General features: G+C 42.4%; 1 protein-coding gene across 5 annotated transcripts in view; it reads right to left on the bottom strand.

Moving 5' to 3' along the window:
- LOC126267635 (kinesin-like protein KIF2A) overlaps positions 1-18029 on the bottom strand; it is a 310859-nt gene that overhangs the window by 6233 nt on the left and 286597 nt on the right. For all 5 annotated transcript variants that reach the window (XM_049972935.1, XM_049972937.1, XM_049972933.1 and 2 more), the window contains 2 exons: positions 745-933; positions 342-516 (listed from right to left, as the gene is read on the bottom strand). In XM_049972935.1, coding sequence (XP_049828892.1) covers positions 342-516; positions 745-933 — 364 coding nt within the window. The remainder of the gene's footprint in view (positions 1-341; positions 517-744; positions 934-18029) is intronic.

The raw sequence follows: 18029 nt of genomic DNA on the forward strand, positions 1-18029 counted from the left end.
TGCAACATACAATATGGGAATCGTACAAGCAATATAAAATATGTATCTTTCTCTAGGTGACGACTCACCTCTTTTCTTTGTGTAATTGCCTTTGTTGTGAGGGGAAGCAAATAAAGCATTGTGGGTCATTCCTGCATGTCGTGTAGCAGTGATACTATCTAAAACATCATCATTTGCCCCTTTTACAAAAGGAACCCTAGCTTCATTTTTCTTTATTGTCCTACAATTACTAGTCTGGAGATCACCACGGTTAATTACATTATTTGTATAGGTTTTCATCATACTGCTGCATGTACAATTTATGCTATTCATACTAAAACAGTAATTCTGATGCTGCTCACCATCTTGGTCATAATCCACTTCATTTGTAAGTGCAAAAAGCTTCTCAGCCAAATGATGCCAGTGTGGGTTACATTCTAACAAATGTTTGTGTGTATCAATAACTTCTTCTTCTAACATCTGAAGATGCGAAACAGCTTCGTGGAATGTGTATAAGTCTGCAGAGATTTCTTCAGCCTGGGAAAGACACGGATAAAGTTGATACATCAAACCCTGATGTAAAAATATTGCATTAGTTTACTTATTAATTTATGTTCACTTTATTTAAATAGGCAAACACTCAAGTCAGTAACAAAATTCTAACTTTATGCTTGCAATCAAATTGCTGATGGACACACACACACACACACACACACACACACACACACACACAGAACAATCACCATTACAAAATCTGGTACTCACATTTAATGATCGCAGCTGCGCAAGGTCACTATCTTCTAAGTTGTCATCGACTCTCATAGTTTCTTCTTCACTTGGTGACACTTTTGTTTCAGTGAGATCAGTTGCATTTAGTTCCTTTACTCTGTCAGCATAACGTAAAGTGTTCAGGGAATGTTCACAGGAACTCATGCCAGGACTTATCATTGCTATCTGTAATACAAAAACAAACATGTTCTGAATATTATTGTTGCCTCCACTACAGTCCTACCACAATTCCTCCTCTCCCCCTTTTACTGCCTTTGTCCCACATCAACACAGCTATTTACGAAAGAAGACTTTTTGTTCCCTCTTGGCTGAGATTACTGGCCATAAGCAGTAGTTTGCCTATAGTTTTTAAAGATCAGTAATTTATAGATGGAACAATATTACAATTATTAACACACTTTGAAATATTAAGTATTTTAAAATTTGTGATTTACAAAATTAATTTAAATTCAACTCAAATGCTTTCCAAGTAAAATAATTCCCTGCAAATTCCATGTTTTTTCAGAGGAATCACCACCCTGATTTACAGATTTGTCATTGTTAATTTAAGGGGTGGCTGTAGCTAAATGCCCTTGTCACCACCCCTGAAATATCTGTCAGTTTGGACTTTTTTCCAGCACTTTTGTTACACACTCCTGTAAGAGAAGCATGTATGACCACTTGCAGAGCTCTTCTTCGTATGTTTTGGAAAGAATTTCCTAGTCCAAACTTTTCATTCAGCAGTAGTATAGTGGTTAGAGTTATCTGCCAGTGGCTGGGAGGGCCCAGGTTCTGTTCTGCATAACGACCTTAAATTTCTTTATGGTGGAAAGTTCTAAAACAGGTTCCACTCAGCCTCTTGAGGCTACATAAGAATCCATTTGATAAAATACCCAGCAAAACAGGCATGTAAGCTGCAAAAAATTGTCAAATCTACAAGCTTGTACCAAACTGGAACCAACATCACATTTGTTTATTTAGCACTATTTCAGGATAAGCTATGCAAGTTCAAGGCAGGTAACTTGAGTGACTAACGTCAGTCACCCAGCATCCTATCAAGAAGTCTAAATATGCCACTTGCAATAGAGACTGTGATACTGATCTACTTCGAGGAGTCTTCCACACAATACCAATTCCCCTTTTTTTTGTAGAAAGAAAATAAATGAATATCACTGAAGATCATGGGGTAGGACGGTGGGGGGGGGGGGGGGGTGGGGTGGGTGGGTGGAAGACAGGACATGAGTTGTGAGCTTTTACGCTTCAGTAGGCCAGAGGGACAGGATAGCCGAGTTCAGGCAGGGATCCAATCTTGAGGGATATAGCACAGAATCCATGCCCACAGTTACCAGTGAAGACCTCAATCACAGCAGCGTACAAGAAGAATAATTCGGCATGCCAAAGTAGGCAATTCCCCCTCCTGAGGATTAAATTAGAAGGGAGCCACTGTCTTGTGGAAGAGTGGAAATGCCAAAGGCTAAGGGAAATGACCCCAACAGACAAATCTTTGAAAGTGATAGTCCCAGCAAGCCAGCTTCTGAACAATTTAAATTGCTTCAAAATGTAAATGAGGCCTTGTATGGAAACACTGTTTCTTAAAAACCAATTCTAACTCTCCATCTGGCAATGATAATGTCTGTGGAACACACAATGCTATATCATGACGAAAGAGGAGAACACACCCAACTCAGAATGTGACCCAAATCAAAAATTTCCACACCTGTATTCTGGCACAGACAAAATAGAGGAATGTGTGGACTTTAGGAGAACAAGAAAAATCAACATACTTGACTCTGTGAAATCTGAAGGTAGTGCCATGTTTCAAAGGACCTTAGGGAGGTGTATCTATTCTAGTCTGTATTTTTATGGATCATCAAATGAAAGATCATGTTGTAGACATAAAATATGTTTCTGATGAGATTTTTCATGCCCGACTAAAATTAAATTCTTACCAGAACAGTAATATTCAGTGCTATGCATCTGAGTATAGTAATCACAGTCCATACCCATACTAACAATGCCAGAAACACACTCTAAACAATTACAATGCACAACTGTGGCTGATAAATATATGAACATTCACGAAATTTAAGATTTTAAACTTAAGAGCACGCAGGAAATTTAAAATAAATCAATGCATAAATGAGACAGTGTGCTTCAATACACTGCTGCAGCAATGAAAGCTACCACTCAAAGGAACCCAACAACTGTACTTGGCTCTTTAAGCAAAACAAAATGCCTACTGCGATGCAAACAGTGGTTCTACGCACCACACAATTATTAATTTGTACTTCAGAGCAATAGAAGAATCAGAAGTGAAAAATCTGATAACAACTCTGTTTATGATGTGGTGGTCTTAATGACGAGATTGAAGATGGAATATAAGAGCATGCATCCAATGTGTTTAAAAAGGCACTTGGCCATTCAACATACCGAAACAGCAGATGGCCTTGCAGATGACAGTATCAAAGTTATTATTCACACAGAACTTCTGTATTTAGATTTTTCCCATCCATGTCTCAAGAAGAAGAGCATACTAGTAATTAGAAAAGCTGTGCCGAAAAAAAAAACAGCAAGAAAAATGGTTTACATATGCCTCAGGCCAGCACATCATATCAATACAACAGTGGTACACAATAGAAAATCTTTAAAAGGATACATAACATCATGAAACATCAAGACAGCGCGAAAAAGTTTTAGCTGAAATAAGCGAAGCCTAATGTAACAAAAACAAAATGAGTAAACATTTACCTTAAGACATGTTTAATGAAAATTTATTAAATGAATATCTCCTCCCCTTTAAGAATTACAATTCATGTAATAAAGGGAAATACTCATTTGAGCAATTTCCATATTTAGCTTAATGCTAAATGATTAATTTTCTAATAAAAGCAAGGTAATCTCAATTTCAACAACACCAGTGACAAAATGGCAGGGAAGAAAATGAAAGCAACTAAACAATCTGTTGACGAAACAAGCACACAATGCATCATCATCATTTGGATTTCTAATGAAAAAAGTTTAGAAAAACCTTATCGCTGGCAAGCAAAAAACTGCTTTTTCTTTCTGAGTGCCTAACAATGAGTTACTGCTAGGCAGCAAGAACTTCTTTCCTGTTGCCCTATTTTGTGACAACACAATTTCATTTACAGGGTGACAATTATTCATTCAACTTTCTGATGGTTTCTTGTAGCACATTAGCTGTGAATGTGAGTTTGTCAATGTATTAGTGCAATTTCTAAATAAATATGTCAGGTGAAAGTAATAAACATGAAGTGCTTCACATGCAGGTGGAGGTGGGCTTTTTACTGTGTTTGCAACATTTTCAAACGTTAATCTGAAAGCGATACTTCTATTGTCAATATTCTGAAGACACAAGAACAAACTGCAGAAGCATGTAGTGTGAACAAGAGAACTGTACAGCAAATGGCAAACAGAAGTGTTGAAACTTAAGGAAAAGTTAGTTTCGTGCCATACTGGAACACATCTAAATCACAAGTTGCCTTTAGCACAAATGGTTTTGACAATAGTGTTCTAAGGTGCTCCGTACTTGAAATGTATATAAATGGTGAATACTGAACATCATAGGATACTGTTACAATCCTCCAAGAGGAAATTTGCTTCAAAGATAGCACTTCATCAATTCAAAGAATTTTAAGAGACATTAGCTTTAAATATGCTAGAAGCAATTATGGAGGGAAGTTTTTAATGAAGTAATATAGCTGAGCCACATTCTTGAGAAAGATGCACAAGGGTGTATAAGCGGTCAAGGGAGGGGGAGAGAGAAAAAAAAAATAAATAAATAAATAAAAAATAATAAATAAATAAATAAATAAATAAATAATCATCGCCGATTTTTCCCGAATTTCCTGGTTACAAATAAATTTTCTCTCAGGTGAAACTACACTTTTTCAGTGTTAAGTGGCAGTGTACTATCTATAGGAAATGTAAAAGTTGTAAATCCTTTGAATGGCTATGGTTTTATACACCGGCGAAGAATTTCTCGGCACTATAGCAAACGAAACTGAGGAGGAAGCGTGCGGGCGGGCAGGCGGGGTGGGGGGTGGGCACATTTTGGAAAGATCTTTGATGTGTACCAACATGTACACTGCATATTTTCGTATTATGAAAGTATAAATGCGAATTCCACCAAACACCGCATATTACTTTCCGAAGCACTAAAATAGAGATTGTGATGTGCTTTTGTAAGCCAATCACAGCTCATGTCACGTGATCTCACCACCCAATGACAGCGGATATTCAGAGCATAGGACATGTGATGATGTCAGCCAAAAGGAACATCGCTGTTAAATGGCGCGAACACCCAAATAGGAAAAAGTTAATGGTCTAAATTAATACACACAGTGCTGCTACAAGAAAAGCAAAGTTTTCACATATAATATTGGTATCTAAGATTTGAGGGGACGTAGAACCACTCGCTCAACCTGCAATAATATCACTACCCTATGGCAGCAATAACAACTGTATCTCTACCAGATCAGTTCCCTGTAGTACGTGCTCTATGCTACACGCATTGTGCATATGCTGCGAGAATAAAAGTATTCATAGTAAGTGATGGGAGTGCGAGTGATTTTTTTATCATCGTAATTACAATGCCCGCTCTCCACTGAATATAGATTAAAAAGCTCCTAGAGAACCTAAGCTTTCATCTATAATGTTGATCTCTTTTGCACCTGTTACTCTTTAAAATAAATCACATAAATGTAAATCTCCTGGGCTCAAAATTCTTCTAAATAGCTTGTCCTCAAATAAATGATTTTTAAATGAGAGTCAAATGCTCTGCAATTTAAGAAATCAGTTTCAGCATTCGCCACAGAGCATCAGGTACCATGGTCGCTATTCTTGTGCAGCTACGACGACGTAGGAAGCCCATATGTTTGTACGTGTAAGAAATTTAAAGATCACACATTGTGTCATAAAAGAAGACATCAGAGGATACTCTAAGAACATCGGAATTTCGTGAACCATATTACAATGCATAATTCGACTTATAGTGCACATTCGCATGTCCAGATTCCCAATGATGTAGGCCTCGACCTGACATTAAGCTTTTCTTGGACTACCAGTACTGTGTTATCTCATGTTTGGTTCTTTATTATGGCATAATGCCATACGTGCTAGAACATGAAAATGTGCACTTGAAATGCCGCGAAGAGTTGAAACTAGCCAGTAGCATGGAATTAAACACTTTTTTTTTTTTTTTTTTTTCAAATAAATTGACTGTCTCAGCGGAAAAGATTAATAAACGCCAAATCTCTTTAGCAAACAGACAAAAATAACTTCATTGTTCTGTAAAGCGATTACTGCATGACTGTCAGAAATGTGGAAATAAAATAATATCTTAAACTAACACAATTACGGAGGGATAAAATGTTATTAATGTATTTTAATTCACGTGACAGCTCCCGGCCATAGAAATCCATTTTGTTTTCATTTGACATGAGAGCAGTAAACGAAGATGAAATGCCAAAATCACTAAATGTGGAGACCACCCGCCTCCCCACAGCTCAGATTGCTCCGCGCATCTGCCCCGGATCTACGATATTTCCGAACCCCTGACCCAAGCATTTGAGATAAAATGCCAAAAATTTAAAAACTCACTTTTCAAACAAATGTTCATATTGTAGCATACATCTTTCTGAACAGTCTGATACATAGAACACACATGTTTGAGGAAATGTTATACATGATATTTGGTATTCAGCATGCCAAAGTGCAGTGCCACACCTCTTCACTCAGCATTCTTCAATCACATGTCACTGTATTTCGCTCTGTGGAATTCAATCGTGTATATTTTGTAATGGATTCATCAAACTACGAGTGGCATTTGAAAAGTCCGTGCAAAGTCTGAGAGATGGCACCATCGGCGCGTAATGAGGTCATGTTTAGTTACTACCATCTTTGGAAAGAACACACACCAAGTTTCAGCCATATTGGTCTATTTCTTTATGTATGGCATTCATGTGAATCAAGGAAGTAGAGTGACTGTCAAAAAATGGACGAAAAACAATTGTGTGTGGTGATCAAACATTACTTTATGACAGGGAAAATACCTCAGGAGACTAAAGAGAAGCTTGATAAACATTACAGTGACTCTGCACCTTCGATTAGAGCAGTTTATAAGTCGTTTCAAAATTTTCGGAATGGCCATATCGCACAAGTGATGCTTAACATTCTGGAAGCCCTGTGGAGGTTATGACTCTCGAAATAATTGATAAAATCCACGATATGGTGATGGGTGACAGAACAGTTAAGATGCATGAGATTGCTAGTGCTGTGGGCATTTTGAGTGAATGGGTACATAATATTTTGCATTAACATTTGGACATGAGAAAGCTATCCGTTAGATGGGTTCTGCGATTGCTCATGCTTGACGAAGTGTTGCAAGGATGGTTTGCTCTTCAGGAAGAATCCAGAGGACTTTAAGCAATATTTTGTCACTGTGAATGAAACATGGATGCATAACTATACTCCTGAAACCAAACAACAATCTAAACAATAGGTTACCAAGGGAGAATCTGCACCAAAAAAGGCGAAGACAATTCCTTCGGCTGGAAAGGTTATGGCGACTGTCTGAGAATTCACAAGGGATAATCCTCATCGACTATATGGAAAAGGGTAAAACTATTACAGGTACATATTATTCGTTGTTATTGGACCATTTGAAAACCGAGCTGCAAGAAAAATGCCAGTGATTGGACCGCAAAGAAGTCCTTTTCCATCACGACAATGCACCAGCACACACCTCAGCAGCTGTGGTCGCAAAATTAATTGAAATAGGATTCCAACTCGTTTCATGTCCTCCCTAGTCTCCAGACTTGGCTCCCTCTGATTACTATTTGTTCCCCAATTTGAAGAAATGGTTGGTGGGACAAAGATTTTGTCCAAACAAGGAGGTAATTGCAGCAACCAATAGCTATTTTGCAGACTTGGACAATTACTATTATTGGAAAGGGATCAACAAATTAGAACAGCGTTGGATGAAGTGTACAAGTCTAAAAGGAGACTGTCGAAAAATAAATTACGTTAATCCCAACACTTAAGTAGTTTTTATTTTTGCACAGACTTTTCAAACACCCCTTGTACATTTAAGACAATGAGAATTAAAATGTCCTGTGGTACCTCTCCAGCTCCTAGTCCGCCTGCCCCTAGTTAAAAAATAAATACATAAATACAAATAGTACGTAATACAATCTGGCCAAAACTTTTCTGTCAAAATTTCATTTTCTTGGATACACTGAGTGGATAATATGTAATCTTTCGCAACTGTTATTCCTGTTTGTCATTTATTTGCACTCTGGTAGCCTAAATCTATGGATATTTGCTAGTCATTATAACAAAGCTGATCATTCGCAAACCCTGTCAACCACATAACAAACAGTGATTCGTATTCACCCGTTTGGCTTTATTCCGCTCAGATCGTATAGCCCTGTCCCCTTTTGTCTGCAGGAAAGTTTATTTCTAGATACGAGCTGAGATTCTTCTGCCAGAGACATCACATACACTATGCATGCATTCAAAAATAAACTTATGATTCATTCAGAAATCAACTTGGAATACGTTCATAAATGTTAAGAAATCAACAGTGATGCGTTTCGAAATCATATGAATAATCCATACACCAACGTGCACTGGATGCTAGATGCTTTGTGAAACAAGGTGTTTCCCCTTAAGTCACAATGTTGACCTCCGAAGCAATAGTTAAGCCTGGAACATATGACAACCCTGTATTTTTCAATCATGAATTTGGGAAAAAAGCTCTTCTTACAATCTGGTAAATACGATCATTAGTCCAGTTTATGTTTGAAATTAATTTTATCATCCACTGGATTCTTCACTTCAATGGTTACATTTCCAAACTTTTTCAGACTCAGTACCTATTCTCTGTACCATGTAATGGCTGGCTGATGATTTATGTAAAGAGTTTCTCTTTCTTCTTTTGTAATCATTTTTTTCCAATTACAACCGATAACTGAAAACGAACTTCACACTGTAGTAAATGATGATGCAAGGCTCTTGTCAGTGCGCCTAACAGTTTAGTAAAACTAATTAATTTGTGAAGATATTACATAATTTTGTGCATTAAAAATCTACTCTCTAAGTGGCGGCAGGACAAAATACATTGAAAAGTTAATACACAAGCTTCTGGAGCCAGTGGCTCCTACTTCTGGCAGAAGGGTTAAAGGAGAAGGAAGGGGGATTAAGGAAAAGGTCTGGTGACTTTTAGAAAGTGGGGGTAGTTACAGAAAAATTACAGAGAGTCCCAGGTCAGGGATTTTTGCGGACTGCACCAGATGATATTTAAAAGTCTGAGAGCTTGAAGGTAGAAGATAGGGTAATAAGCAAGAAAGAGGTTACTGACAAAACACTATGCAAGAGCAGATAGCTAAGTCTTTTGTACATGGTAGACAGGTGGAGGTTGGGAACAAGCCAAAACAGAGAAGTCAGAGACACAGAATACTAAAACACAGTGAAGAAAGGAGTAGTTACTGAGAAGAAATGCTGATATTAAAGAAATTAATGTAAAGGTGTGTAGTGAGAACCAAGGACATGTTGTAAGTTCAAATCCTGCCTGAGTAGTTCACAGAAACTGGTATTGGGATTCAATCCAGAAGCCACATTTGGTGAAACAGGCACCAAGATTGTGATTGACATGTTGTAGAGCATGGTCTTCACCATGCTATTTTGTGTTGCCAGTATACACCTCGGTCTATGCCCATTCATCCTAACTGATAAACTGGTGATAGAACTGATAAATTGGTGGCAGTCAGGCCAATGTAGCAGGCCGAATAATATTTACACAACAGCTGGAGCACGACGTATCTTTTCACTGATGACCATCCATTTGATAAGTGTATGTTTTGCAATCTACAGGGCTTGTGTAAGAGTTGGTAGAAGCACGTATAGGTCAAGTCTTACAGTGGGGATGGTCACAAGGGGATAAGCTTTCTGATCTTGCATGATGTTTTGCAAGTCTCGCTTGTTGCTATATCTTCTACCTAAGTTAATCTCTCGGCAGTTAAATACATCCAGCGCAGTTCCCAGCAAATCAGTCTTTCCTTCACATCCCGCCCGGGAAGTCTACGCTGACCTGGGATTATAGGTGATTTATCCACAATGCTCCCTGTTTCCTGAACCTCATCAGTCCTTCATCCCTCTTTCTTCCCTGCAACCCTCCTGTCAGGAGGAGGAGGAGGAGGAGGAGGAGGAGGAGGAGGAGGAGCCACTGGTTCCAAAAGCTTGCCCATTTATTTTACTTTCATATGTTTTCTTCTGCTGCCACTTTGCAAAGTAGATTTTTTATCTACCCAATTATACTGTTCAAAGATCTGTCTTCAAAGAGTTTGAATGACATCACATATTACCCCTATTACATACTTCTGTGTGAAACTTTCTTGCTCTACTGTGAGTTACCAAAGAACAACATGCCTTAACAATTTAATAAATGGAAGTAGAAAAAGCAAGACTGCTTTGATATTTTCATCTCTAAAATCTGCCATTATCTGCAATGGACAAGTGCAGAGCATGGGTACTTACAATTTGTAACTCGTGAATTCCAGTTTCAGGTTTTTATAAATAAGCAATTGTGTATCACAGTTTTATGTAACACAGTACAGCTCATGCTAAGATGACAAATATTGTAACTGGTTTTGATGAGAAAAAGTGTACTTAACATCTCCACAAAGCTGAGTAAATTTGTTCTCACCTTCTGGCGTGACACTGACTATAGCTGTTAAACAGCTGATGAAGCATTATCAAGATATGAAGTAAATTTCTTTCATTTAGATGACTGTTCAAATCTAGGAGGAGAAGAAGAAGAAATGTTATAACTGCTTTTGAAAGTATAATATGATTATATCATAGCCAAATGAATCCGATTGTTACCAACTGCAACAGGATCTGGTAATGTGGCTTTTGCCAGCATGTTTATGCATACCTCATCTCTTCCACATTTCCCTATCACTCCCATTCTCTGATCAATGTCAGGTTCAACATGATATGAACTGTGTGACTTATGCCAGGAATTTATCTGAATTTTGAGAGTATGTACGAGTGGTAAAATCTGAACACTGAAATCAATATTGGTGCTACAGCTAAGAAGTAATTGAAAGAGAATATAAAGGTACATTTGACAGGCTGGTATGAAGGTCGCAGCAGATGACTGGTCTCCCAGGCTCATTTGTGTCGAAAAAACAAAGCAATTAAGAGCATAGAAGTAACATAGGAAAGTATATCTTCTAGCTGGGGATTTGTGAAAGTACACTTAAGAAGGCTAAAACATAATGGCTATAGACTGAATGTTTCACTCTGCACCAGTGTGTGTGCGGATATAAAACTTCCTGGCAAATTAAAACTGCGTGCCACAATCAAACTCTGGATTTTTATCTACCACAGACAAGTGCTCTACCAAATGAGCTATCCAGTCACGACTCTTGACATAGCTTGGTTGGCAGGAGATGAGATACTGGCAGAAGACAGACATGTTCCGGTTGCTCATTCAGTACAGTATTTGCCTGCGAAAGGCAAAGGTCCAAAGGTTGAGTCCCTGGGCAGAACACAGTTTTAAACTACCAGGAAGATTCCTAAGGGATGTAGTTGGACATAAACTGATAAAATAAAGCAAGAGAAATAATCAAGACAATAGGTTGGTGGTGCCAAGCAAGTGTCCACTGGAGGTTCTGTAATCTATGGAGATCATTCCTCTCAAAGCTATCCCACCCCAGACCTATTACAATATGTGTGTTAAAAGGGTGGGCAGCACCCACTACTGAGACCAGGGTGTGGCAGAAAGAAAGGGCTAACTACAGCCTAAAAGTAAAGGTAGGTGTGTGTGTGTGTGTGTGTGTGTGTGTGTGTGTGTGTGTGTGTGTGTGTGTGTGTGTGTGTGTGTGTGTGTGTGTGTAGGGGGGAGTGTGTATGTTTAGACACTCCCCCAAACTCAGAATGACAGGATGAGGTGTAACATGCCCGAACCACAACCAACCTGCTCCCAATCGCAAATTCGTTAAAGTGTTGTATTTCAGAACAAACACCACTTACACAGAGAAAATTGAAAAGCAGTTCAACTGTCCACAAATCGTCTGGCAATAGCAGAGGCATGGAGAGCCCAAATGAAGAGGCTTCCTCTGGGATGTGACCTGTCTGTAGGTCGCCACAACCTCAAGATGGAGGTGACCAGTTATGTAACATAAAACTATGGAATAATCTAGTATGATCAAAGCAGAGGCAACATAGTGCAGCCCATTCTCTTGGGAGGAACTGAGGAAGGAGCACCACACAGTAGTGTGTCGAGTTTATTGAAGATGGCAATAACCACCAGGTGGTGATCTATCTTATTTGCACTTGCAAATCGGCACCAGTTAAAGTCAAAGCAAATGTTGGACAAGTAACCGCTCCTCCAACAAAACAGTCAGACATTCCATAACCACATGGCCTGGGACCAAGAGGACAATTTCAGCAGACAGTACGCATAAGGTCAGAGAGAATATCATGAATAATACATAAAGCAGGGTAAAAAAGTAACCTCGATCAATGACCTGGACACTGTTCGTTGAGTCACTACAAATTAAAATGTGGTCGAGGGAGGTTTAGTGCAACATAGTGCTCTGCTAATGGGTACCTGCTCCGCAGAAACACCTGACATTCCCGGTAACAAACATCATTCTCGAACAATGGGAGACGTAAGAGCATGTCCTGTACTATCCACAGTTTTAGAGCCACGAGTGTAAATGAAAGTAGAACCGTGACACTCCTGAAGAACAGAGAGGGATACATATCAAAAGTTCATGTGAGTGACGAACTTAATGTCCTTGACACAGGTCATGCAGGCCAATTCTAACTCGTGGTTTGGGTACTAATGAAAGAAAGGAGGAAAACATGGGGAGCACATACAACCTGTCAGACAGTCCTGAGGTGCACTTCAACTGACGAATCCACACTCTGAAGATGTCAACTGACGAATCCACACTCTGAAGATGTCAACTGACGAATCCACACTCTGACGATGTCAACTGACGAATCCACACTCTGACGATGTCAACTGACGAACCCACACTCTGACGATGTCAACTGACGAACCCACACTCTGACGATGTCAACTGACGAACCCACACTCTGACGATGTCAACTGACGAACCCACACTCTGACGATGTCAACTGACGAACCCACACTCTGACGATGTCAACTGACGAACCCACACTCTGACGATGTCAACTGACGAACCCACACTCTGACGATGTCAACTGACGAACCCACACTCTGACGATGTCAACTGACGAACCCACACTCTGACGATGTCAACTGACGAACCCACACTCTGACGATGTCAACTGACGAACCCACACTCTGACGATGTCAACTGACGAACCCACACTCTGACGATGTCAACTGACGAACCCACACTCTGACGATGTCAACTGACGAACCCACACTCTGACGATGTCAACTGACGAACCCACACTCTGACGATGTCAACTGACGAACCCACACTCTGACGATGTCAACTGACGAACCCACACTCTGACGATGTCAACTGACGAACCCACACTCTGACGATGTCAACTGACGAACCCACACTCTGACGATGTCAACTGACGAACCCACACTCTGACGATGTCAACTGACGAACCCACACTCTGACGATGTCAACTGACGAACCCACACTCTGACGATGTCAACTGACGAACCCACACTCTGACGATGTCAACTGACGAACCCACACTCTGACGATGTCAACTGACGAACCCACACTCTGACGATGTCAACTGACGAACCCACACTCTGACGATGTCAACTGACGAACCCACACTCTGACGATGTCAACTGACGAACCCACACTCTGACGATGTCAACTGACGAACCCACACTCTGACGATGTCAACTGACGAACCCACACTCTGACGATGTCAACTGACGAACCCACACTCTGACGATGTCAACTGACGAACCCACACTCTGACGATGTCAACTGACGAACCCACACTCTGACGATGTCAACTGACGAACCCACACTCTGACGATGTCAACTGACGAACCCACACTCTGACGATGTCAACTGACGAACCCACACTCTGACGATGTCAACTGACGAACCCACACTCTGACGATGTCAACTGACGAACCCACACTCTGACGATGTCAACTGACGAACCCACACTCTGACGATGTCAACTGACGAACCCACACTCTGACGATGTCAACTGACGAACCCACACTCTGACGATGTCAACTGACGAACCCACACTCTGACGATGTCAACTGACGAACCCACACTCTGACGATGTCAACTGACGAACCCACACTCTGACGATGTCAACTGACGAACCCACACTCTGACGATGTCAACTGACGAACCCACACTCTGACGATGTCAACTGACGAACCCACACTCTGACGATGTCAACTGACGAACCCACACTCTGACGATGTCAACTGACGAACCCACACTCTGACGATGTCAACTGACGAACCCACACTCTGACGATGTCAACTGACGAACCCACACTCTGACGATGTCAACTGACGAACCCACACTCTGACGATGTCAACTGACGAACCCACACTCTGACGATGTCAACTGACGAACCCACACTCTGACGATGTCAACTGACGAACCCACACTCTGACGATGTCAACTGACGAACCCACACTCTGACGATGTCAACTGACGAACCCACACTCTGACGATGTCAACTGACGAACCCACACTCTGACGATGTCAACTGACGAACCCACACTCTGACGATGTCAACTGACGAACCCACACTCTGACGATGTCAACTGACGAACCCACACTCTGACGATGTCAACTGACGAACCCACACTCTGACGATGTCAACTGACGAACCCACACTCTGACGATGTCAACTGACGAACCCACACTCTGACGATGTCAACTGACGAACCCACACTCTGACGATGTCAACTGACGAACCCACACTCTGACGATGTCAACTGACGAACCCACACTCTGACGATGTCAACTGACGAACCCACACTCTGACGATGTCAACTGACGAACCCACACTCTGACGATGTCAACTGACGAACCCACACTCTGACGATGTCAACTGACGAACCCACACTCTGACGATGTCAACTGACGAACCCACACTCTGACGATGTCAACTGACGAACCCACACTCTGACGATGTCAACTGACGAACCCACACTCTGACGATGTCAACTGACGAACCCACACTCTGACGATGTCAACTGACGAACCCACACTCTGACGATGTCAACTGACGAACCCACACTCTGACGATGTCAACTGACGAACCCACACTCTGACGATGTCAACTGACGAACCCACACTCTGACGATGTCAACTGACGAACCCACACTCTGACGATGTCAACTGACGAACCCACACTCTGACGATGTCAACTGACGAACCCACACTCTGACGATGTCAACTGACGAACCCACACTCTGACGATGTCAACTGACGAACCCACACTCTGACGATGTCAACTGACGAACCCACACTCTGACGATGTCAACTGACGAACCCACACTCTGACGATGTCAACTGACGAACCCACACTCTGACGATGTCAACTGACGAACCCACACTCTGACGATGTCAACTGACGAACCCACACTCTGACGATGTCAACTGACGAACCCACACTCTGACGATGTCAACTGACGAACCCACACTCTGACGATGTCAACTGACGAACCCACACTCTGACGATGTCAACTGACGAACCCACACTCTGACGATGTCAACTGACGAACCCACACTCTGACGATGTCAACTGACGAACCCACACTCAGACGATGTCAACTGACGAACCCACACTCAGACGATGTCAACTGACGAACCCACACTCAGACGATGTCAACTGACGAACCCACACTCAGACGATGTCAACTGACGAACCCACACTCAGACGATGTCAACTGACGAACCCACACTCAGACGATGTCAACTGACGAACCCACACTCAGACGATGTCAACTGACGAACCCACACTCAGACGATGTCAACTGACGAACCCACACTCAGACGATGTCAACTGACGAACCCACACTCAGACGATGTCAACTGACGAACCCACACTCAGACGATGTCAACTGACGAACCCACACTCAGACGATGTCAACTGACGAACCCACACTCAGACGATGTCAACTGACGAACCCACACTCAGACGATGTCAACTGACGAACCCACACTCAGACGATGTCAACTGACGAACCCACACTCAGACGATGTCAACTGACGAACCCACACTCTGACGATGTCAACTGACGAACCCACACTCTGACGATGTCAACTGACGAACCCACACTCTGACGATGTCAACTGACGAACCCACACTCTGACGATGTCAACTGACGAACCCACACTCTGACGATGTCAACTGACGAACCCACACTCTGACGATGTCAACTGACGAACCCACACTCTGACGATGTCAACTGACGAACCCACACTCTGACGATGTCAACTGACGAACCCACACTCTGACGATGTCAACTGACGAACCCACACTCTGACGATGTCAACTGACGAACCCACACTCTGACGATGTCAACTGACGAACCCACACTCTGACGATGTCAACTGACGAACCCACACTCTGACGATGTCAACTGACGAACCCACACTCTGACGATGTCAACTGACGAACCCACACTCTGACGATGTCAACTGACGAACCCACACTCTGACGATGTCAACTGACGAACCCACACTCTGACGATGTCAACTGACGAACCCACACTCTGACGATGTCAACTGACGAACCCACACTCTGACGATGTCAACTGACGAACCCACACTCTGACGATGTCAACTGACGAACCCACACTCTGACGATGTCAACTGACGAACCCACACTCTGACGATGTCAACTGACGAACCCACACTCTGACGATGTCAACTGACGAACCCACACTCTGACGATGTCAACTGACGAACCCACACTCTGACGATGTCAACTGACGAACCCACACTCTGACGATGTCAACTGACGAACCCACACTCTGACGATGTCAACTGACGAACCCACACTCTGACGATGTCAACTGACGAACCCACACTCTGACGATGTCAACTGACGAACCCACACTCTGACGATGTCAACTGACGAACCCACACTCTGACGATGTCAACTGACGAACCCACACTCTGACGATGTCAACTGACGAACCCACACTCTGACGATGTCAACTGACGAACCCACACTCTGACGATGTCAACTGACGAACCCACACTCTGACGATGTCAACTGACGAACCCACACTCTGACGATGTCAACTGACGAACCCACACTCTGACGATGTCAACTGACGAACCCACACTCTGACGATGTCAACTGACGAACCCACACTCTGACGATGTCAACTGACGAACCCACACTCTGACGATGTCAACTGACGAACCCACACTCTGACGATGTCAACTGACGAACCCACACTCTGACGATGTCAACTGACGAACCCACACTCTGACGATGTCAACTGACGAACCCACACTCTGACGATGTCAACTGACGAACCCACACTCTGACGATGTCAACTGACGAACCCACACTCTGACGATGTCAACTGACGAACCCACACTCTGACGATGTCAACTGACGAACCCACACTCTGAAGATGTCAACTGACGAACCCACACTCTGAAGATGTCAACTGACGAACCCACACTCTGAAGATGTCAACTGACGAACCCACACTCTGAAGATGTCAACTGACGAACCCACACTCTGAAGATGTCAACTGACGAACCCACACTCTGAAGATGTCAACTGACGAACCCACACTCTGAAGATGTCAACTGACGAACCCACACTCTGAAGATGTCAACTGACGAACCCACACTCTGAAGATGTCAACTGACGAACCCACACTCTGAAGATGTCAACTGACGAACCCACACTCTGAAGATGTCAACTGACGAACCCACACTCTGAAGATGTCAACTGACGAACCCACACTCTGAAGATGTCAACTGACGAACCCACACTCTGAAGATGTCAACTGACGAACCCACACTCTGAAGATGTAAACTGACGAACCCACACTCTGAAGATGTAAACTGACGAACCCACACTCTGAAGATGTAAACTGACGAACCCACACTCTGAAGATGTAAACTGACGAACCCACACTCTGAAGATGTAAACTGACGAACCCACACTCTGAAGATGTAAACTGACGAACCCACACTCTGAAGATGTAAACTGACGAACCCACACTCTGAAGATGTAAACTGACGAACCCACACTCTGAAGATGTAAACTGA

Source organism: Schistocerca gregaria, chromosome 4, assembly GCF_023897955.1.
Source record: "Schistocerca gregaria isolate iqSchGreg1 chromosome 4, iqSchGreg1.2, whole genome shotgun sequence".
Classification (NCBI taxonomy): domain Eukaryota; kingdom Metazoa; phylum Arthropoda; class Insecta; order Orthoptera; family Acrididae; genus Schistocerca; species Schistocerca gregaria.